Raw genomic sequence first — 25173 nt, 5'->3', positions numbered from 1 at the left:
TTAGACATTTATATAACTTACGAAGTGATCACCCTTATATATCTAGTAACCATCTGACACCATACATAGTACAGTACTGTTGACTATATTCCCTATGCAGTACTTTACATCCCTATGACTATTTCGTAACTACCCATTTGTACTTAATTCCTTCACCTTTTTCACACCCCCGTCATCCCCCTCCAACCTGGCAACCATCAAAATATTCTCTGTATCTGTGAGTTTGTTTCTGTTTTGTTTGTTCCTTTATTGCACATAAAGGTGAAATTATATGGTACTTGTCTGTCTCTGTTGAATGGATTTCACTTAGCATAATACCCTCTAGGGTCCATCCATGTTGTTACAAATGGTAAGATTTCATTCTTTTTTATGGCTGAGTAATATTCCGTTGTATATAATATACTTATTCAGCCACAATTAATAGTTTTTTCCATTTGTTCACTGCTTTCCCTCATTTCTTATTGGTTACATTGGCACAACACTTATCACATGTGTATATCTTGCTCTTTGACCTTCAGATACATTCTTACTACTGAACAATTGATCTGAAATTCATGTGTGACATTCAGCATTTTGTCTTCACTTGAAATTTTTTCTCTCCTCCATCATAATCTGTCAACACTCACTGCCTTTACACTCACCAGATGTGATGAGAAACATGTATGTACATCTCAGAAATGAGCCCAAATGTAGGAAGCATGGCCATTGGCAGTAAACGAGCATCAGTCATCCAAGTGACACTTTATCATTATCCAAATCCAGCTGTAATATTTAACATTTTTATTTAGGTTAATTTTTAAAAGCCTGTTCGGCAGCATTAATATTTTTGAAATTATGGGTTTGAATTGCTAGTTATAGTTACGGTTTTTCAAACAGTGGAAAAAGTAAAGCCATAAATAATAAAATGCGTTTATTATGTTTGCTCTTATTTTACCTAAAATCTTCTTCCAAGTTGTCTTTAGTATTTGTACTGTGCTTTGGAAAACACTGCCATAAGCTGATAAATAGGACATTATCATCAGCTGATTGCAGTTGAAGTTGGCGATCTTTATTGCAGAGCCTCACTTTAAAGTTTGTGAATAAAGATCCTTTTGTGTTTCTTTTCAGAAAAGCTCTCAAAGTACTTAACATAAGCTTATTTTTATTGATTTCAGAAAGAAAGGAGAGGGGGAGAGACAGGCACATCAATGATGTGAGAATAGTTGATTGGCTGCCTTCTGCACTCCCCACACTGGAAATTGAACCCTAAAGCTAGGCCTGTGCCCTGACCAGGAATCGAACCCTGACCTTCTGCTCCATAAGTCGATGTTCAACCACTGAGCCTCATGTGCAGGGCTAAAATAGACATTTTCAAAGTGGGGACATTGTAATTGATCTGGTGTTTAGTTATTTGTATTAATATGAAATGAGGATAATTTTCTAAAATTGATTTACTGAGAGAAATAATGTTATAAGCAAACTCTAGTTTTTGTTGTTGTTTTTTTCAATTACAGTTGACACAATATTATATTAGTTTCAGGTGTACAACATAGTGATTAGACATTTATATAACTTACGAAGTGATCACCCTTATATATCTAGTAACCATCTGACACCATACATAGTACAGTACTGTTGACTATATTCCCTATGCAGTACTTTACATCCCTATGACTATTTCGTAACTACCCATTTGTACTTAATTCCTTCACCTTTTTCACACCCCCGTCATCCCCCTCCAACCTGGCAACCATCAAAATATTCTCTGTATCTGTGAGTTTGTTTCTGTTTTGTTTGTTCCTTTATTGCACATAAAGGTGAAATTATATGGTACTTGTCTGTCTCTGTTTGATGGATTTCACTTAGCATAATACTCTCTAGGGTCCATCCATGTTGTTGCAAATGGTAAGATTTCATTCTTTTTTATGGCTGAGTAATATTCCGTTGTATATAATATTCCATTGTATATATCTACCACTTCTTTATCCATTCATCTATTGATGACACTTAGGTTGCTTCCATATCATGGCTATTTTAAATAGTGCTGTAATGAACATACAGTGGGGCCTTGACTTACGAGTTTAATTCTTTCCGAGACCGAACTCGTTATGGAGCTCTTTAAGGAGCTCGTTAACTCAAATTACTCTGTCAACTCAAAGCAAAAAATCGGCTGAGAGACAGCTGGTCTCTCAAAAAACTCGTTAAGTCAGGACACTGGTAAGTCAAGGCCCCACTGTATGTCTTTTTGAATTAGTGTTTTGGATTTCTTCAAATAAATACCCCAAAATGGAATTGCTGAGTCCTTCTTTGTCTCTTGTTATAGCCTTTGTTTTAAAGGTAGGTGGGTGGGTGGGAAGAGATCAACCAAAGAACTTGTATGCATATATGCATAACCCATGGACACAGACAATAGGGAGGTGGGCTAGAAGGGGACAATGGAGGAAAAAAGGGGACATATGTAGTACTTTCAACAAGATTTAATTAAAATAAAGTCTATTTTGTTTGGTATAAGTATTGCAACCCCAGCTTTTTTTGTTTTCATTTTCTCGAAGTGTCTTTCCATCCCTTTACTTTTAGTCTGTAGCTTTCCATCTGAAATGAGTCTCTTATATGCCTGCCATTTCTTAAAACAAACTTTCAGAACTCTTCTGTTTATTTGGGTAATGATCCAATATTAATTTGTGTTTAAAATTTTCCTTTTAGGGGGTTACTATCGTTAAACCAATAGTTTATGGCAATGTTGCTCGATATTTTGGAAAGAAAAGAGAAGAGGATGGGCATACCCATCAATGGACAGTATATGTAAAACCATATAGAAATGAGGTAGGTACTGTTTTTTCCTATAGTTTGTTTTGCTTGAAAATAAATTTTAATATTATAGTGACTCTCTGATTATAAAATTGGTCCTTTTTAGAAAAGTTACCCACCCCAAAAGTTGAAAGAATAAAGTGAGAGCTGTCATTTTCATATGATTGTTCAGTAGAAATTTTCCAAAAATGTTTTCTAATTAAAATTAAATTACACTAACAAGAACTGTGCTATAAACACAGCACATCTTCCAATCACCATGTCTTAAGTTAGCTTAGTATTTAATCAGATGTTTCAAGAATAGTAGTTAATTTTTAAGTGATAATTTGGTTGGTTATCATCAGAGAAGATAAAAGACAAAACTGCTATATAATCTGGCTGCTGGTAATTTTGTTTTGTTGCTGAATCTCTAATGCCTGGAATGCAGCCAGTCCATAGTAGGTATTCAACAGATATTTATTAAGTGAATAAACTATTCCTCTATTTAAACCCTTCAAAATCCACACAAAAGAATGGAAACAACTCAAGTGTCTTGAATAAATAAAATACAGTATATCCATGCAATGGAATGTCATTAGGCAGTAAAAAAAAAAGTATTGGTACATGCTGCTACCACATGGAGAAATTGAGAAACATTACAGTAAGAGAAAGAGGCCAGACACAAAGGCCACATATTCTATGGTATCATTTTTATAAAATGTCAAGAATAGGCAAATCCTGACACAGAAAATAGATTAGTGGTTGCCAGTGGTGGGAGGAAGAGGGACTTAAGAATGAGTGCTAATGGTATGGGGTTTCTTTTTATATGATAAAAATATTCTAAAATTGAATATAGTGATGGTTGTACAACTCTGAATATACTAAAAAGCCACTGAATGCTATGTTTTAAGTGGGTGAATTATTTGGTGTGTGAATATCTCAATAAAGCTGTTATTAAAAAAAAACCCACCTTCAGTGACTACCTATTAGCCTCATAAAGGTAAAACTACCTTATTTTAGAGGCATGCTGTGGTCTTTCATTATCCTATCTCGGCAGCATTATACCTTGTCTGTATTTGCTTCTTCATTTCCTTATACCCTACATTCTACCAATACTAAATTACTTCTAGTTTCTCAAAGGAGCACTCTTAAACTCCTTCCTTCCTTCCTTCCTTCCTTCCTTCCTTCCTTCCTTCCTTCCTTCCCTCCCTCCCTCCCTCCCTCCCTATTTTTACTATTTCCTTAGTCTTAGTTCAAGTGTATTTTCTTTAGAACTACTTTCTTGACCTCCAAAAACTGTTATGTTAGGTGCCTCTCCTATGGTCTTATACCTCGTGCCCTCAGTGACACAGATTACACTGAAATACTGATTTTCTTGTCTGCCGCCTACTCCATAGACAGATCCTGAGGGCAAGACCCTATTACCATTTGGGCATCTAGTACCCAAAGTTAGTAGTCACTCATACTTGTAGAATAAAAACGAATGAAACTATTTCCAAAACAGACTTCAAAGATACTTAGGAAAATCTACCTCAGAAAAAAATGTTCATACAGATGATGTGCTGTAGAATTATGCACCTAAAACCTGTATAATTTTGTTAACCAGTGTCACTCCAATAAATTCAAAAAAAGTGGGGGGGGGGGGGGGAAATGTTCACAATATTATATTAAGTAATGAAAGCAGATATTAATATATCATTATAGTATGATTCCAATTTAAACATATTGGATGCAAGGTAATAAGCACACACAAAAATTCCTGAAAGAAAAAATATTAATAAACATTTCTATTGTTTGGCTTATTCTGTTTTGCATTTTTCTATAATGTGGTATGTTTGAAAAAGACACGTTAGCTAGGAGAATCCCTTTCATGTGTCAGAACTAAGGAATATGCTCTTGTGCTTCAAAATAAAATTAAGAAAAGGAGCAGTTTTATATCCAACAGTTTTAGCTGCTTAGTTGAGATGACCTTAGCTTTATATGATATAATTTTCTTCTTTGACGTTGCTTAGTTTTTAAATTTGCTTTGGATAATATGGTTATTATAAAAATATTGGAAGTGTACTATTGTTTTTATGGAAAAATTTTGATTTAGAGTATTGTCTATAGATAAATATAAAAAACTATTTGCAAAATAAGTGAATTGATATGTATATTCCTATATATTATGAATTATGAGAGAATTCACCGGTTTTCTTGTTTAAAATAAGAAAAACCAAATCTCCTAGGTATAATTCATGGTGGGTTTTTTTTTAGAAAATTGGATTCTATAATATTTGAGGGGAAATGTGTTTTATAAAATTAGGTACATATGCTTAGTGTATTTCCCTCCTAGTTTTTATATGTAGATGGCAGAACTAATTAATTCCTCTGTATTTCAGGATATGTCAGCATATGTGAAGAAAATTCAATTTAAGTTACATGAAAGCTATGGCAATCCTTTAAGAGGTAGAGTATAGTTTTTTCATTTATAATATACAAATTTAAAAAGAGCTAGGAAACTACATCAGTAATTTACAATTATAATTGTTTTATTTTTTTCTCTCTTCTTCAGTTGTTACTAAGCCTCCATATGAAATTACTGAAACAGGATGGGGTGAATTCGAAATAATCATCAAAATATTTTTTATTGATCCTAATGAGAGACCTGTGAGTAATGGTAATCTTTGTAAATTTAAAACAGATTTTTTTAGTAATTGTGAAAATGTAACAATACTTAATGAAGAGCATATTATGTGTTAACATTTTTATTCAGACTTACTTTATGTACTCTTATGGTATGGTATATTTTTTTTAAAATATGTTTTTATTGGTTTTAGAGAGAGAGGAAGGGAGAGGGAGAGAAAGAGAAATATTGATCGATTGCCTCCTGCCTACTGGGGATCAAGCCCGCAACCTGGGCATGTGCCATGACAGGGAATCAAACCAGCAACCTTTTGGTGCATGGGACAACACTTAAGCAGGGCTGGCATAGTGTATCTTGCCATGAGTTAAGATTTTTCATTTTTAAGTGATGTGCCTTCCAAGGCTTTTATTTTTCAATATAGAAAGAAGGAATACAATGTGAACATTTATTGGAAAGAAACCATGAAAATCATATGATTGCTACAGCAAAAATTTTACTTTTTAATTTACTGATTTTAGAGAGAGGAATGGGGAGAGAGAGAAAACAAACATCAATTTATTGTTCCACTTATTTATGCATTCATTGGTTACTTCTTGTATATATTCTGACCGGGGATCAAACCTGTCACCTTGGTGTATTGGGACAATGCTCCAACCAACTGAGCTACTCGTCCAGGGATACCACAGCAAAAATTTTAAATTCACTAATATCATTTGGTTACTAGTAATAAACAAGTTGAGTCCATATGCTATCTGAAATGGGAGTATCCAGTTTTTTATAGTTAAAAGCCTTAGAAATATAGTCTTGTTGCTTTTTCAAAGCAAAAAGTACTAGCAGCTTTACTTTATATCTTACTTGTGAATCCTTATTGATAACCACCAACTTTTTCATTTTATGGTCTCTTCTTATAAGATCATTGCTTGATAATGCAAAAAGTCCCTCAAACCTTTCACTGTGATCCCTCAGCAACTTTGTGAAGTTGGTGATATCTTCATTTTAGATAGGAGAATACTAAGGCTCAGAGGTCAAGTCACAGACTCAAAAATACAGTTAGTTGTGGCAAAGCTCGTTTTGAACCCAAGTATTAGATTTAGACCCCACACTCTTTCCGTTACTCTTTCTTTTGACAAACCACTAAGCCTCAGTTTTTTGATTGGTTGATTGCTTTTATAGAGAGGGAGGGAGGGAGACAGAAACATGGATTCGTTGTTCCACTTATTTATGCATTCATTGGTTGATTCTTGTATGTGTCTTGACTGAGGATCGAACCCACAACCTTGGCATAAGCCTGTTTTATTTTTAAACCTAGAAGGCCACAGCTCAGTTATGGCTCTCTCATTTCACATTTGTGTGGCTGGTGTTTAATTTGTTTCAGGGCTTGCTTTAATAGTTCTCACCACTAATTTTCATCTTGATAGATTTAAGCTCATTCCTTTGGCACCAAACATTTAGACTTTCATTATCAGATTAAAGTTTTAAAACTATATGTGGTTTTAAAGAAGTTGAGTATCACCCAGGCCAGGGCTCAGAGGATTGGTTCTTAACTAACTATATTAGAAGTACCCGAGGTGTTTTTTATAAGTTCAAACGAATAGGCCCAATCCCCTAGAGCAGTGGTTCTCAACCTTCCTAATGCCGAGACCCTTTAATACAGTTCCTCATGTTGTGGTGACCCCCAACCATAAAATTATTTTCATTGCTACTTCATAACTGTAATTTTGCTACTGTTATGAATCGTAATGTAAATATCTGATATGCAGGATGTATTTTCATTGTTACAAGTTGAACATAATTAAAGCATAGTGATTAATCACAAAAGCAATATGTAATTATATATGTGTTTTCCGATGGTCTTAGGTGACCCCTGTGAAAGGGTCATTCGACCCCCAAAGGGGTCGCGACCCACAGGTTGGCGACCCACAGGTTGAGAACCGCTGCCCTAGAGAGTCTGATTCAGTAGGTTTGGAGAGGGGCCAGCACCCCAGGTGATTTTGATACAAGGTAAGATTTAGAACCCATTGACAGAGGCCATACTCTTCCTAGGTAGGAATTTCTTCATGCTGTCTCTGAAATAATCTCCTTTGCGTTTTGCTAATTTCAGTATGGAGAATATTGACTTCTGTCATTAAGTGAAACATCCCGTTCAGGTTTGGGGTAGTTCTAGGATTTTTTTTATTGTTGTTTTTTTAAATATATTTTTATTGATTTCAGAGAGGAAGGAGGAGGGAGAGAGAGATAGAAACATCAGTGATGAGAGAGAATCATTCATTGGCTTCCTCCTGTTCACCTCCACTGGGAATGGAGCCTGCAACCCAGGCATGTACCCTGACTGGGAATCGAACCATGACCTCCTGGTTCATAGGTCAATGCTCAACCACTGAGCCATGCCTGCTGGGCATGGTGTGGGGTGGTTCTAGTTTTAAGAAAGCTCTACTTTGCCCTGACCGGTTTGGCTCAGTGGATAGAGCGTTGGCCTGTATACTGAAGGGTCCCAGGTTTGATTCCAGTCAAGGGCATGTACCTTGGTTGCGGGCATATCCCCAGTGGGAGGTGTGCAGGAGGCAGCTGATCAATGTTTCTCTCTCATTGATGTTTCTAACTCTCTATTCCTCTCCCTTCCTCTCTGTAAAAAATCAATAAAATATATTAAAAAAAAAAAAGAAAGCTCTACTTTATTATAAGCTTCCTTGAACTTTTTATTGATAATTATTCATACATTAGTTTTCTTTTTTCCTGTATAAACATCTGTGGCTCATTTAAATATTTTTCATGTGATACGGTTTCCAGGTCTGCCATTTTTGTTTTCTTTCTAGAGTACTCTCACAACTATTCTGTATGGCAAGAAATTATTAAATATTCATTATTTGCAAAATATTATTCAAATATCTTGATACAAAGATGAAGCACTGCTTTTGTTCTTAATCAAAATAGTCTTTTAAGCCCTGGCCAGTTTGGTTCAATGGATAGAGCAGTGATTCCCAAAGTGGGTGCTACCGCCCCCTGGTGGGTGCTGCAGCGATCCAGGGGGGCGGTGATGGCCACAGGTGCATTTGTTTTAACTTTTTTTGTATTACCTTTCTATTCTGAGTTCAATAAATAGTTTCATAATTTCAAACTTCAATGTTTCTAATTTACACCTTTCTTTACTATATTTTACGAAAAAGGTAGAAACATTAATACATATATCTTTCTGTTTAATTGCTATTAAAATGTAAAAAAAATTAATTTCCAGGGGGCGCTGAGTAATATTTTTTCTGGAAAGGGGGCGGTAGGCCAAATAAGTTTGGGAACCACTGGGATAGAGTGTCAGCCTGTGGACTGAAGGGTCCCGGGTTCGATTCCGGTCGAGGGCATATACCTCAGTTGCAGGTTCAGTCCTTGGCCCTGATTGGGGAGCATGTGGTAGACAACCAATTGATGTGTCTCTCTCACATTGATGTTTTTCTCTTTGTCTCTCCCTCTCCCTTCCACTTTCTCTAAAAATCAGTGGGAAAATATCCTCAGGTGAGAATTAAACAAATAAATAAGTAGTCTGTTAAAGAGACTGGAGCACAAAATTTAGCAGATATTGAGAGAGATAAGAAGTCAGTAATGTTACTAGAGCAGAAGCTCTTTTTAACTTTGTAAGATTGCTTTGAATTCATTTTAATTTTGAGAATGTGTGCCCTTACCTATCTCTTCATCTGTTGTCCCCTCCTATCCCAATTGGAAAATACATCTCTGAAAGAAATCTTTATATCATGTAATTTTAAAGTCCACTCTTGGAAAAGTAAAGTAATATGTTCTTTTGCACTTCTGCAGTGATTAATTTATTAAATAGGTTTCCATATAGATCTACATAGGCCTGAATTTAAATATATATATATTACTATTTAAAGAGAGAGGAAGGGAGAGAGAGAAAGAGAAACATTGATTGGCTGCCTCCCACATGCCCCCTACTAGGGATGGAGCCCAAAACCTGGGCACGTGCGCTGACCAAGAATTAAACCAGCAACCTTTTGGTGCCCAACCAGCTGAGCCACCCAGCCAGGGCTATGCCTGAATTTTAGTCCCCAAAAACTATTGTAATATTCTTTTAGTATAATGAAACCATTATACTTTTTCAGTAGTTGGTTCTTACAGAAAATGTCAAATGAGAGCTTATTTAAAATATAAAAGACGCTGGTAACTTGTGACTTACGTCTGTTATCCATTAACCTATTATAGGTCAAGCCATTGTAAAAGGAATGGTGTTTCTAAAAGCAAATGCTAAAATTGTTGCCCAGGCCGGTGTGGCTCAGTGGTAGAGCATCGGCCTGTGCTCCAAAGGGTCGAGGGGTCGATTCCTGGTCAAGGACATGTATCTGGGTTGCAAGGTTTGATCCCCAACCCTGGTCATGGCAGATGTAGGAGGCAACCAGTTGATGTGTCTCTTTCACATCAATGTTTCTCTCTCTCTCTCCTTCCCTCCTCCTCTCTTCCACCTTTCCACTCTCTCTCTAAAAACCAGTGGAGAAAATATCCTCGGGTAAAGATTAACAAAACAAAAGCTAAAATTTCTATGCCTAGAAATACATCTGTAGTAAGTACAGGTGTTTTCGTTGCTCTAAGAATCACCAAACACAGCTCAAAATTGGAGACATCTGTCTTGAAATTTTTCATTGCCTATATATTTTCATGAATGCCTCTGGTAGTCTAAATGATAAATTGAGGGGAGGACAGTTTTATATATTTTTTTAATTATAAAAGTCAAACATGCAGATTTTTTTTTAAAGTTTTTAAAAACAAAAAGTACAAGTCTTTTGTACTAGTTTCCTAGGGCTGCCATAACATAGTACCACAAACTGAGTGGCTAAACAACAGAAATTTATTCTCACAGCTCTGGAAGCTAGAAGTTCAAAATCCAGGTGTTGGCCCTGCTCTCTCCAGAGCCTTTAGGGGAGGATTCTTTCTTGTCACTTCCAGTTTCTGGTAGCCCCAGGATCCTTAGCTTGTGGCAGCATAACTTCATCTCTGTCTTCATTGTCACATGGCCTTTCTCTGTGTTTCTTCTTATGAGGACACTAGTCATATTGGATTTGGGCACATCCTACTGACTTTATCTTAATTTGATTATATCTGCAAAAACCTTACTTCCAGATAAGGTCACTTTCACAGGGCCTAAGGATTAGGACTTCATCATATCGTTTTGGGGGACACAGTTCAACCCATAACATCTTGTTTTCTCCCATATCTGGCCCCTTGCCCAGGAAAACCATAGTTATTCTTTTCTGTTTCTCTAGAAATTACTCTCATGCATCTCATATAGTTTGAATTTTTCTTTTAGATAGTGCCTGTCAACTACTAATGAGGACAGATGATCTTTTTCTTCATCTTTCCAGGTTTCTGCTTTTCATTTTGCTGGAGGAATTTCTTCAGAAAGGATGCCTGAGAAATAAACTTTCAGAGCCATTGCTATCTGAAAATTCTTTATTTTTACTTCATACTGTTTGGGTGAAAAATTCTAGGTTCCACAAGAAGATATGCATGTTCTCTTGTCTATGCGTGAAGGAAGATAATAGAAAGCTAACAGGCCCAGCCGCCCCCAGCATTCTTGATTTCTCCACCTGCCAACTCTGAGCTCTGAACCTCTCTGGGCTCCTCTGGGAGTGCCGGCTCCCACCTGTGTACAGTTCTCTTCCCTACGTTTCCAGGTTGTGATTTCCCTGTTATGGAATAGCCATCCATGTAGTCACATGCCCTTGTCTATTCCATACATTTCTCAAATTATCTGCTTGGAATATGGCTTGTGATTGATGCACGGTTACTTATAATGATTTTTGCTAAGTTTTGGGAAATTCTCTGAGGCCTCTGAATTGGTTTCTCCAACTTCAACATGAACTCTGATATTTTGCCAGCTGGGTTTTATTTTGCTAAAGTAATCACACATTGTTCTATAAAACTTTTCCTTTGATGTCTTACTACACTTGTTTTTTTTTAAGTATTTTGAAGACATGTTCATGCCAAAGTGAATTACCACTGACTTTGTTACTTACATAATAATCTTTTTTTTTAAATAATTTTCATTTCTTGAAGTATTACAAAGAGTATTACATATGTCTCCTTTTTTCCCCCCCTTGACATTCCCCCGGCCCCTAACCCCCAGTGTCTTGTGTCCATTGGTTATTCTTATATGCATGCATATAAGTCCTTCGGTTGATCTCTTAATTCCCCCCCCCAACCCTCCCCAGGCTTCCCACTATAGTATGACAGTCTGTTCAATGTTGCTCTGCCTCTGCATCTACCCCTGTTCATCAGTCTATACTGGTCCCCATTATCTGTCCCAACCTCACTGGAGCAGTCCCAACCTCTCCGGGGCCGTCTCGACCTCACCAGAGCTGTTTCAACCTCACCGGGGCCGTCCCGACCTCACCGGGGCCGTTTCAACCTCACCAGGGCCATTCTGACCTCATCCAGGCCATTTCAGCCTCACCGGGGCCATTCTGACCTCACCGGGGCCATCCCGACCTCACCAGGGCAGTCTCGACCTCACCAGGGCTGTCTTGATCTTTCCGGGGGCATCCCGACCTCACTAGGGCATTCCCAATCTCACCGGGGCTGTATCGTCCTCACCGGGGCCGTCCCGACCTCACCGGGGCGTCCCAGCCTCACTGGGGAAACACGAAGTTTGGCCCTCTGTCCCCTGCCGGGCGGCTCCCCACCAGACAAAATCTCCAGGCGTTCCTGGTGGCTGAACATCCAGCACTCCTGCTCGGACCACGCCCTCCACCAAGTGCACAGACTGCCTGTCTGCCGTCCCCCAGCGCCCCACTCGAGACTGGAACCGGTGGGCATGTTTGTGTGCTTGCTGGTACAGCGGTTCCACAACGCCGGCCCAGCCGGGCCCAGCCCCAGCCTGCCCCGAACCCGACTCCGCCCCCCGAGTGCGTCCCTCCCGGATGCGAGGAGCTGAAATCTGCAGCCTGCTGGGTTGGGCTCTGTACTTGGTGCCTCTGCACATCCTACTCAGTCTCAATGCTCTTCTTTCTATGCGAGGAGTTGAAATCTGCAGTTTGTTGGGTTGGGCTCTGTACTTGGTGTCTCTGCACATCCTACTCAGTCTCAGTGTTCTTCTTTTTTTCCTTCCAGTTGTAGAGCTTCCACTGGGCCAGCTTTCCCATGGTTCCGTATGATAGCTGTTTGTCCTATAGTTGGTAGTTTCAATGTTGTTGTGGGAGGCGGCACGCACAGGTCTCTTCCCTTACACCGCCATCTTGGTTCTCCTGGGTCTGCTTCTTGAGTGTGTCTCCCATGGGTGCGAGCAGTTGAAGTCTGCAATTTGTTGGGTTAGGCTGCAAAAGCGCAGGTGGGTCTTTTTGTGCACCTGGCACAGCTTGGATGGGGATGTAAATTGATTAGGGCTGGGTCTCAGGGAGTCGCCATGGTGGAGCAAATAGCACTGGCTGTGTCTCCGCTCCTCGCCTCTCCGGGACACCGGGGCTTCGCGTCCCCCAGTGCCGGCGAGCAGCTGTGCCACAGAGCCTCCCTCGCTTTCTGACGGCTGCAAGGCCATGCCACCTCTCCCTGTAGGGTCTGGGGCCTCATGATCCCGCCCGAACCAGCTCAGTGGATTTGAGAATTTGTAAAAGCGCAGGCATTTCCTCTTGTGCCTCTGGCACAGCCTGGATGGGAATGTAAATTGAATAGGGCGGGGTCTCCGCGGCCCCTCGCCTCTCCAGGACACCGGGACTTTGCGTCCCCCAGTGCCGGCCAGCAGCGCGAGTCAGAGCTTCCCTCGCTTTCCGCTTTCCGACCACTGCAAGGCCTTGCCGCCTCTCCCCATGGGGTCTGGGGCCTCAGAGACCTGCCCCGAGCAAGCCCAGAGGATTCGAGGGTTCGTAACCGCGTCCAATTGAAAAAAAAACGCACATCCAGTTGCAGCCCGCCTGGCGTGTGACTGCGTACCTCTGTTTTTGACGCCTCTGTAGCTCCTACTCAGTCTCACTGCGCTTCTTTCTTTTCTTCCAGTTGTAGATCTCCCACTGGGCCAACTTCCCCATGGTTCTGAATGGTGGTTGTTTGTCTTATAGTTGGTAGTTTCAATGATGTTGTGAGAGGGCAGCACGCACAGGTCTACTCCCTACGCCGCCATCTTGGTTCTCCTCCTTACGTAATAATCTTATAGGTCGCCAAAGAAATTATCTTACCCTCATAAGCATTTTAGTATTAGTTATTCCTTTTGAAAGTATCAAAATGTTTTTTGCCATAGCAAATTTGTAAACTTTAATCTTCACAGAACAACTGTCATAATCTAATTTCACTTGTGTTAGTAATTTTCCAGTTTAATTTCCAGAGCTGTATCTTATGTTATTTTTGTATACAGTCACTCTCTAGAAATGCTTTGTAACAGATCTTTACTTACCATCTTCAGAATGTTCATGTTTAGATGTGGATGATGGTAATACCTAATAGGAAAGTAAAAGTACAGAGAGTTTTGAGTGATTTGCCACAGTTGAGACAAGATCCTGAATTTGGTATGTTTACTAATTCCAGTCTCTAATCAGTTACAGAAATGACAGCATTTCACAATGATGAAGGTAACCATTGCACAGATGTGATGTCTGTTTTTATTTCACAGGTAACCCTGTATCATTTATTAAAGCTGTTCCAATCAGATACCAATGCAATGCTGGGGAAAAAGACAGTGGTTTCAGAGTTCTATGATGAAATGGTAAGATTTTATAACGAGAGTTTTAAAAGCATTTTAAATTGTAGAACTTTGAAGTTATTAGGGCTTTTCTCATTTTATCTCATTAGATATTTCAAGACCCAACAGCAATGATGCAACAATTATTAACAACATCTCGTCAGCTAACATTAGGAGCCTACAAGCATGAAACAGAATGTAAGTGCCATGAGTTTATAATTAATCCTGGAAAATAGTGAGTATGGAGGAAGAAAAACTAGGTGCCCATAATGCTCTAAAGCAGCGATTCTCAACCTGTGGGTTGTGACCCCTTTGGGGGTCGAACGACCCTTTCACAGGGGTCACCTAAGACCATCGGAAAACACATATATAATTACATATTGTTTTTGTGATTAATCACTATGCTTTAATTATGTTCAATTCGTAACAATGAAAATACATCCTGCATATCAGATATGTACATTACGATTCATAACAGTAGCAAAATTACAGTTATAAAGTAGCAATGAAAATAATTTTATGGTTGGGGGTCACCACAACATGAGAAACTGTGTTAAAGGGCCGCGGCATTAGGAAGGTTGAGAACCACTGGTCTAGAGGGTAGTGTTTTCAGGGGGAAATAAACCAGTATATTTATAGGCTGAAAGAAGTGATGGGACCCAATAAAAGAATGGGTTGGAGACGAGAATACAGGGGAGAAGGCAGTTTCTATTTAACCCTTGTTGGTTTCAATATTGTTTTGTTTGTATTTTTATGAAACTCATGACTAGAAGTTAAAAGATCTGAATATTGATTATAATTTTGCCACTTGGTAGTCATTTAAAATTTAAAATCATACTCATTTAAAAGTTTTATGCTTCACTTTCTGCATCTGCAAATGTATTTACCTGGCCTACTTCATTATGAACATAAAACATATGTATATGACCACTTTGACAAGGTAAAAAAGCACCTAATATGCTATTTTAATTTGTTATTGGTCATTTGTGCTCCATAGATCTTCTTTCTCCTATAGCATAAAATGTACCAAATTGATAGAGGAAAATTCTTTTAAAATTCAAGTGACCACATTTTTGTGTTTTCAACAAAACAAATAACTCATTTAAGTAGGTACAAGTAATTAATGTGTTTTATAAAAAAGCTTTTCTATAAAATATCTTTTATGTGTTAAAGCTTATCCATGGAGCTGTATATCCTTGGGAAGTTTTTACCAGTAAATTGCATGTTATGAATTATATTCACTTTATTTTCTTAATAACATCAAATCAGTAAGGAAAAAAAAGATAATTTCAAAAGTGGTACTGGCACAGTTGATAAGCTTTTGAGAAGAAAACTTAATTTAGATCATTGCTTCATAGCATTTATCAAGACAGATTCCAGTTTAATTAAAAATAGTTAAATGTTTTTTAAAGTCAGTCAACCTATTATTTAAAAAATTAGAGAAATGGCTGACCTGGCTGGGGAAGAGTTTTTAAAATTGAGATGTTAGAAGAAATTACATTAAAGGAAAGAAAAACCTGATTTTGTAAAAAATATTTAACTTCTACATTTCAAAAGAGCAAAGAAGAAAAATAATTTTGTAGAAATATGGCAAAAGATTAGTATCTTAAAAACCCTAAAATGGACAAATGAAATACAGGGTGTCCCCAAAAAAATGTATACACATTTTAAAAGCTGATAGCTCAGTTTTTTTAAATGAAATTTATTTTAATAAACACTGTTTTTATAATTATTCAAAGAACTAGAGGCCCGGTGCACGAACTTGTGCATCAGTGGGGTCCCTGGGCCTGGCCTGTGGGATTGGGCCTAAACCGCCTCTCCGACATCCCCCAGGGAGTCCCAGGTTGCGAGAGGGTACAGGCCAGGCCAAGGGTGCACAATCAGGGCTGGGGAGGGACATGGGAGGTTGGCCAGCTGGGGAGGGACCGTGAGAGGGCTCCAGAGCATGTTCTGCCTATCTTGCTCAGTCCCGATTGGCCGGACGCTAGCAGCAAGCTAACCTACTGGTTGGAGCGTCTGCCCCCTGGTGGTCAGTGCACATCATAGCAAGCGTGGCCTTAGCATATCATCAGCATATTATGCTTTGATTGGTTGAACGGCCAACTGGACTACCAGACACATAGCATATTAGACTTTTATTATATAGGATATGCATACATTTTTTTGGGACACTGTATAAAAATTTTAAACTTCAATTGATAAATGGACAAAAGACATGGACAGGCGAAAGAAGAGATCACTAGTAAATAAAATGGGAAAATATTTGTCCCTGCTAGTAATTTTTAAAATGCAAAAAACTTGGAGGGGGAACATCTGTAATACTTTCAACAATAAAGATAAATTTAAAAAAAAATAAAGTGAGCTCTGCTGGTATGGCTCAGTGGTTGAGCATCAACCTCTGAACCAGGAGGTCACAATTTGATTCTGGACAGGGACATGCCCGGGTTGTGGGCTCAGTCCCAGTAGCAGGTGTGCCGGAGGCAGCTGATCAGTGATTCTCTCTCATCAGTGAAATTTCTATCTCTCTCTCCCTCTCTCTTCATCTCTGAAATATATTTAATAAAAATATATTAAAAATAAAATGAAAAGATAAATTTTAAAAACTGTGAAGCAAACAATGGGTATCAAATCAGCAAAAGGAATCTTTAATAGTGAGGATGTGCCCTCAATGAATAGAGCGTCGGCCTGCGGAATCAAGGGTCCCAGGTTCGATTCTGGTCAAGGGCATGTACCTTGGTTGCAGGCACATCCCCAGTGGGGGATGTGCAGGAGGCAGCTGATCAATGTTTCTCTCTCATCGATGTTTCTAATTCTCTATCCCTCTCCCTTCCTCTCTGTAAGAAATCAATAAAATATATTTTAAAAAATAGGATGTGTTGAACTTTACATTCTCATAAATTGTTTGTGTGGGTATGAATTGCTTTAGCCTCTTAGGAAAACAATTTAGGAATGTTAATCAAAGACCTAAAAAGATATGTACACTCTTACCAATTTGAGGGCATTATACTCAATATTTGGTAAGAATAAGATAGCAGATTTATTGAGTGCTTACTATTTGTTTTTGTTTTTATGGTTTTATAAAAAATATATTTTTATTGATTTTAGAGAGGAAGTGGGAGGGAAAGAGAGCTAGAAACATCAATGATGAGAGAGAATAATTCATTGGCTGTCTCCTGCACACCCCCTACTGGGATCAGACCAGCAACCGGACATGTGCCCTTGACCGGAATTGAACCTGGGACCCTTCAGTCCGCATGCTGACACTCTATCTGCTGAGCCAAACTGGCTAGGGCAGAGTGTTAACTATTTGTACTCTTCTAAATCTGTACATGTATAAAATTTAATTCTACAATTATTTTATTAAGTACTCCATTTTGTAAAAGCAAACAGGTATAGTTAAGTTAAATTACTTGCCCATGAATACAGCAAATTATTGGTAGAGTCAGGACTACATCCCAAGCACTCCTCAGAACTTAGGCTCTAAAAACTTAGTAATATTTTTAGATAGAGTGATATTCAGGATAGACATTTCTCATTATGAAGCATATTAAAAGTTTATAAAGATACTTGTGCTAGTAGTAAACCCATGCAAATTTAAACACTAATGATACAGCTTTTAAAGTAATAGTTGCTTTTACAAGGAATAACTTAAATGAACATGCAATGAGAGCTTACTATGTACTAGACAAGCACTTAACATTTCATAACTTATTGGATACCATAATAACCATAAGAGGAGGGTACTACTTTTAGTCCCATTGTATAAGTAAAGACCCTAGAGCAGCGGTTCTCAACCTGTGGGTCCAGACCCTTTGGCGGTCGAACGACCCTTTCACAGGGGTCGCCTAAGACCATCCTGCATATCAGATATTTACATTACGATTCATAGCAGTAGCAACATTACAGTTATGAAGTAGCAACAAAAATAATTTTATGGTTGGGTCACAACATGAGGAACTGTATTTAAAGGGCCAGAAGGTTGAGAACCACTGCCCTAGAGCTACAGATCAGAGCCAGGATTTTAAACCCAGAGTCTGTACTCTTAACCAATAAGCTATCGATCTCTGTGTAAAAGCCTTATAATCTGTGCTTCAAACCAGTAAGTAAGATCGGCTCTGCACAAATAATTATTCTTCTTTGGATTAATTTGCTCCAGCTTGAGGCTTCATTTTGAAATTTAAAAATATAAGCATTTAGTATGTAGAAAGCAGAAAAGTGGAACAAAATAAAAGAAGTTTAAAAATGTTTTCCCCCATGATCTCATTGCTAATTAACCTAGGCCTTCTTCCAGACATATCCTGCCCTTTGCAATCTTATGATTTGTCAAGAATAAAGGGTAACTAAATCAGACCAACGGAATGTGTATCTACTCTGAATGCTGTCTTTCTGACAAATGAGTCAGGTCTTCCTGACTAGATTTAAGACTTACAATAATACAGGACTCCTTGTTGTTCCCCAAATGTACATGTGCTGTTTCTAGGGCAGGGGTGGGCAAACTTTTTGACTCGAGGGCCACAATGGGTTCTTAAACTGGACCGGAGGGCCGGAACAAAAGCATGGATGGAGTGTTTGTGTGAACTAATATAAATTCAAAGTAAACATCATTACATAAAAGGGTACGGTCTTTTTTTTTTTTTTTTTTTAGTTTTATTCATTTCAAACGGGCCGGATCCGGCCCGCGGGCCGTAGTTTGCCCATGGCTGTTCTAGGGCCTGCTATGTGTACTTCCTCTACCTACTTCCTTTCTCATTCTGTAGAACTTTGTTCAGTTTTTCCTACTTCCAAGATGCCTTCCTTCATAATCACATACCCCTTCCTTTTCCCTTAGTATAAATCCAGTCTGCTTTCATTTCTCCCTATGATTATCTTATGACATTGTACTGCATTTTTCTTTCTTGTCCATCTTCTACCTCTGTACCCCAGCATGTAACAGTGTTTTTTAATTGATATGGAGAGGGGAGCAAGGGAATAAAATATTTTGCATTGTAAACAAAGCACTGTAAACAAAGTGTGAAGACTTTGTTTCAAACCATGAAAAACTATTGTGTTCATATCACAAATGACTAATTTCTTTAATATATAAAGAGCTCCTACACCTCATAAGAAAGGCCAGTAACCAATAACCAAAAAGCTTCTGCACAGCAAAGGAAACCATCAACAAGATAAAAAGGCAACCTAGTGAATGGGAGAAAATATTTGCAAATCATGTATCTGATAAGAGGTTAATATCCAAAATATATAAATAACTCATACAACTCAAGAGTAAAAAAAGCAAACAATTTAATTTAAAAATGTGCAGAAGATCTGAATAGATATTTTTCCAAAGAAGATACAGATGGCCAACAGGTACCTGTAAAGGTGTTCAACGTCACTAATCGGGGAAATGCAAATCAAAACCACAATGAAATAATCACCTCCCAACTGTCAGTATTGCTATTATAAAAAATGCATCAACAGCAACAAAGAGAAAACAAACACAGAAAAAAAAAAAGGCATCAAACAGGTGTTGGCAAGGATGTGGAGAAAGGGAACTCTCATGCACTGCTGGAGGGATTGTAAATTGGTGCAGACATGGTGGAAAAACAGTATAGAGGGTTTTCAAAATCTTAAAAATAGAACCACTTATGATCCAATAATTCTACTCCTGGGTATTTATCCAAAGAAAATGAAAATACTAAATATACATATATATACACACATACATACAGATATACACACCACACACTCACACACACACTGCCATGTTTATTGAAGCATTATTTATGGTACTCAAGATATGGAAACTACCTTAAGTGTCCATTGATGGATGAATGGATAAAGAAGATATGGTATCTATATATACACAGTGAAATACTATTCAGCCATAAGAAATAAGGAAATTTTGCCATTTGTGACAACATGGATGGGACTTGAAGGAATTATGCTAAGTGAAATAAGTCAGACAGGGAGAGAAAAATACCGTATAAGCTCACTTATATGTGGAATTTAAAAAAAAAAAAAAAACAAGTTCAAAGATACAGAGAACAGATTGCTGGTTGCCAGGAGGTGAGGGGTGGGCAAAATGGATGAAGGGGGTCAAAAGGTACAAACTTTTTATAATTTTTAAAATTTTTATTTACTTATTTTTAGAGAGAGAGAGTAAGGGTGAGAGAAAAAGAAACATCAATTTGTTGTTCTACTTACTTATACATTCATTGGTTGATTATTGTATGTGCCCTGACTGGGGAATTGAACCTGCAACCTTGGCATATCAGGATGACGCTCCAACCAACCGAGCCACACTGACCAGGGCTAATTTTATTTTTTAATTACAGTTTACATTCAGTACTATTTTGCATTAGTTTCAAGTGCACAGCATAGTGGTTAGACAGTCATATACTTTATAAAGTATTCCCCTTGATGTTTCTAGTACACCCACCTGGCACCAAACATAATTATTACAATATTATTGACTATACTAGTATTGCCTATGCCCTGCTTTACATCTCCATGAGGTAAAACTTTTTAAAAAAATATGTTTTTATTGTTTTCAGAGAGGAAGGGAGAGAAACATCAATGATGAGAGAGAATCATTGATTGGCTGCCTCCTGCACGCAACCCAGGCATGTGCCTTTGACCGGAATTGAACCCCCCGGAACCGTTCAGTCTGCAGGCCAATGCTCTCTATCCAGTGAGCCAAACCAGCTAGGGCCAAAACTTTTTTTTAAAAACGGAGGTGAAAACAATTTAGAAATAAAAGCAGTGAAAGAAAGTACAGAGAAAAATATGGATTGTTTTGGCAATATAAATATCTGTATTACAAAATGTATCACAAAAAGAAAGTCACTAGCAATGAGCAAAATAAAACATTGCATGTTTTGAATGTGCTAAATGTCTCACATATACATACAGTCTTCTTCCCTTGGTATCCGCTGGGGATTGGTTCCAGGACACCCAGAGGATATGATAATCTGCTGATGCACAAGTCCCTTATATAAAACTAGAGGCCTGGTGCACGAATTTGTGCACTGGTGGGGTCTGGCTGGCCCACCCCGATCAGGGTGGGGGGCTGATCAGGGTTGGGGCTGGCCGAGGAGAGGGGCTGCAGGCAGTTGGTCAGCTGGCCCCGGCCCCTGGTTCAACTCCTGGTCCATCTCCTGGTCAAGGGGATAATTTGCATATTAGCCTTTTGTTATATAGGGTAGGATGGTGTATTTGCATATAACTTATGCATATTCTCCTATATACTTTAAGTCATCTCTAGATTATACTACCTAATACAATGTAAATGCTATGTAAATAGTTGTTGAACTGTATTGTTCAGGGAATAACAAGAAAAAAATAGTATGTGCATGTTCAGTACAGATGTGGTCATCTAGGCCTAACTGCATAGTACACATTAATAACAAGGTAACATTCTCCCCCGACCCCCACCCCCACCCCAGTATTTTAGGTCTACAGATGCAGAACCCATGGACACAAAGGGCCAGCTCTATTGATTAATCCTTATAAATCCTCTGAGAAATACAGAATTTTAACTGTATCATACAGAAAGATGAGACTGAAGGAGACCTAGAGATGTCAGCATTCAGCTAATAAGGGGCCAGGGGTATATTTGAACTCAAGTCTTTCAGATTTCAAAGGTTTTTGTGTATGTGGGGTTTTTTTATTGATTTCAGAGAGGAAGGGAGAGGGAGAAAGAGATAGAAACATCAGTGATGAGAGAATCATTGATAGGCTGCCTCCTCCTGCACATCCCACACTGGGGATCGAGCCCACAACCTGGGTGTGTGCCCTGGTTTATAGGTCGATGCTCAGCCACTGAGCCTCGCCAGCAGTGCTCAAAGGGTTTTTTGTTTTTGGTTTTTTTTCCTTCACCAAACCTTGCTTCTTCCAATTAGAGATCATTTTACGCTTTACTTAAAGCATAACTATGCTTTAAGTATCAGCAGCAATTACCTGAAATGTCCACAAGATGGAGATGTTGGGTGAAAGTAGACATTTCTCTTTGTAAAATAGAATGCTACACTAGTGGAATATTTAAATAGATGAATTCTATTTTGCTTAGTGATATTTTCTTTAGTAACTTGTTATATAGGCAGCTTGAATGTTATAAATATCATTTAATGTTTCTCTGTCATAATAGTAGTTAATATGACTTTCTATGTACCGGATAGTATTCTAGATACTTTATATACATGAATTCACTTAAAATCTCCTCAAAAAAGAATATGGAGGTGTTTTTTAAATTATAATATCCATTTTAGAAATGATGAAATGAGCATAGAGATAATAAATTATTCAGAGTAGTACAGCTAATAAATGGTAGAACTAGAATTCAAACCTAGACAGTTACTGCTCTCTTTTTGGTTTATGTCAGTTTTACCTGTACATAAATGTAAGAACACTATGTATTTAGTGTTCTTATTAGCTGGATGTCTTTGGATTGTATGCCCCCTTATTTCCAGATTAACATGTTTATGGAGAAAAACAAGGATATTATGTTATAAAATTCTAACTATAAATTGAAATATTAGTGGCTATAATTTTACTATTAAAGAAAACATCTAAGATCCTCTCTTGGTAGTTCAGATTTTCTTACCCACCCTCTTATGTTTAATGTTATATCTCTTAAGTTGCCCATATTTCATCATGGGAACATTGACTTCAGGAAATGCCTTATATATTACTCTATGACATATTTTAGACGTGTAAGAAAAATGAAATAGTTCATTAAAAGTGTATGTTTTTCTTAGTTGCAGAACTTGAAGTGAAAACCAGAGAAAAATTAGAAGCTGCGAAGAAAAAAACAAGTTTTGAAATTGCAGAGCTTAAGGAGAGATTAAAAGCAAGTCGTGAAACTATAAATTGTTTAAAAAATGAAATCAGGAAACTCGAAGAAGATGATCAAACAAAAGAGATGTAAACAGTTCTGAAGAGAACTTGGTAGGAAACTAAACTGAAAATAAGGTAGACTTTGAAGGGGAAATGGATTGCAAATGCTTCTTAGAGAGCTGCATATATAGTTGTTGACCATCGGTTCCTCAGCAATGGGGTCAAAGTGTTTGTACTTTTCAAGCAATATTTAATGTGAAACATATGTATATAATAGATATGAATTCTGTATAGGCATTTTAACCCATTTTAGGGTAAATTCTATGCTGTTAAGCACAATTAAAAACTTTTTTTATTACATTGTATAGCTTATCCTTTAGACAGGCATAAAAATTCATTATAGCCCTAACCGGTTTGGCTCAGTGGATAGAGCGTGGGCCTGCGGACTGAAAGGTCCCAGGTTCGATTCCGGTCAAGGGCATGTACGTTGGTTGTGGGCACATCCCCAGTAGGAGGTGTGCAGGAGGCAGCTGATCGATGTTTCTCTCTCATCGATGTTTCTTACTCTCTATCCCTCTCCCTTCCTCTCTGTAAAAAACCAATAAAATATATTTTTAAAAAATCATTATAAAATGTAATTTATACACAGTTCGTACTTCCCTGGTAGTTAGAATTAGTGGTAAAATTAATGTGTATATTTAATTTCTTAAGTTCTTAACTGCCTTCATCCTGATTCCTTTTAGTATTACAAGTTTATTTAAGTCATAAAAAGGATTCTTGAGGCAGGAATCACCAACTACTCTTGGAGTAGAATTCCTTCTGGGTACAGAACTATTACTGACATTTCCAACACAGTGTTTCTAGGCTGGCCTCGTATGAGGAGTGCTGCGTGAAGGCTGTGCTGGTGCTTCTGCAGGAGGAGTTCGGTGCTGACCTCTGCTCCCCTCTCGTTCGTCTCGTGTAGTTCATTTGCCGATGACTTTCTACATCCTGTTTCTTCTCGGTAGAGTTGCCTATATTTTCCCCATTTACAGTCTTAAGAAGTTTTCATGTTGGAGAGTTCAGATTCAACATCTTTAATTCTGAGTTCAAACTGGCTTCTTATTGAAGCACTATTATTTTCTCTTAACTGCTCTAGATTTTCTTGAGCAATTTACAGACATGCTTGTGTCTGTAAAAATAGATTGACTTGTTCTAATTTTTCTGCTACATCCTGTCTTGTTCTTTCTTAAATCTTCTGTTTATACTGTTTTACTTTACAGTATTCTACCATATTAATTTCCATGTTTTCTGAGGTTTACGGCTGCTTGTTTCCACTTCTCTTTTATATTCCTTCGTTTTTCACATTTCTTTTGAAGTGTATTTTTTTCATCCAGATGTATAGATTTTGAAGATGCAGGTTGCACTTTTGCTATAAGATCATCATTCTGGTAATCTCTTTTTCTAATTCACCATTTTTCTTCATTTCTTGATGCAAGCTATATTGCAGAAATAGGTTTAACTCCATATATTTCTTTAACTGTTCCTTTTCATGCTGAGAACGGTCCCGCTTCCTCCGAGCTCCAGCACTGGGCGGCGGCATTGGGTGAACCAGGGACATACAGGGAGGAACTGGACTGTCTGACATCAGGGCAGGAATTCAGGGGTGGCTTTCTCCCAGATGGAGGTGCTCCTAGGGGTCATTGTTCCTGTTCATCCTGACTCTTTTGTATTTGATGTACCAGTATCCAGTAAGTACTCAATAAATGTAGTTTACTGACCCGTTTCCTGCCTTGTAATGTTTCTCCCTTTCTCTGATGACTGGAGCTCTCTCATTACAATTAATGTCTTCATAGTATTGTGATCACACATCTTTTATTGGCATCCATTGTAGTAACAGAAGCTCTTTGATGGCAAAGATCACATCTTAAGTATTGTTCTGCCTAACTACCCTGTAGTGTCACTAGTTTTCACAGGGAACAATTTAATCTCTCATCCTGTCCCAAAGACGCACAGGAAGCACCGGTGCATCACCGTCACATTTACCCCTAATTTCTCTACCTCTTCCTCAGCCTCTTCTGTTCACATCCACATGGTGAGCCCTCTACTTTTGGACTCACCTACTGTGATTTGAGCATTTAGTAGTACTTAATGTTTAAGACCATGTTGGCTGAACTATCTTCGCAACCGAGGGACAACAATAGATAGGAAAGTATTTTGGAAAATGTAAGTAACACCCTTGCCAGGTAGCTTAGTTGCTTAGAGCATCATCCTGATACATCAAGGTTGCAGGTTTGATCTCCAGTCAGGGCACATACAAGAA

The 25173-nt window shown here is 38.2% G+C and overlaps 1 protein-coding gene across 1 annotated transcript; it reads left to right on the top strand.

Annotated features, from left to right (window-relative positions):
- Positions 1–2675: 2675 nt before the first annotated feature.
- YEATS4 (YEATS domain containing 4) lies at positions 2676–23231 on the top strand. The gene is made up of 6 exons (XM_014538811.1): positions 2676–2802; positions 5148–5214; positions 5321–5415; positions 13989–14081; positions 14168–14255; positions 22793–23231. The coding sequence occupies exons 2-6, from the start codon at positions 5151–5153 to the stop codon at positions 22960–22962; spliced, it is 510 nt and encodes a 169-aa protein (XP_014394297.1). The 5' UTR covers positions 2676–2802; positions 5148–5150; the 3' UTR covers positions 22963–23231.
- The last annotated feature ends 1942 nt before the right edge of the window (positions 23232–25173 follow it).

Source organism: Myotis brandtii, unplaced genomic scaffold (genome assembly GCF_000412655.1).
Source record: "Myotis brandtii unplaced genomic scaffold, ASM41265v1 scaffold1044, whole genome shotgun sequence".
Taxonomy (NCBI): domain Eukaryota; kingdom Metazoa; phylum Chordata; class Mammalia; order Chiroptera; family Vespertilionidae; genus Myotis; species Myotis brandtii.
The sequence above is the reverse complement of the archived record's forward strand: the minus strand, read 5'-3'. Positions and strand labels throughout refer to the sequence as shown.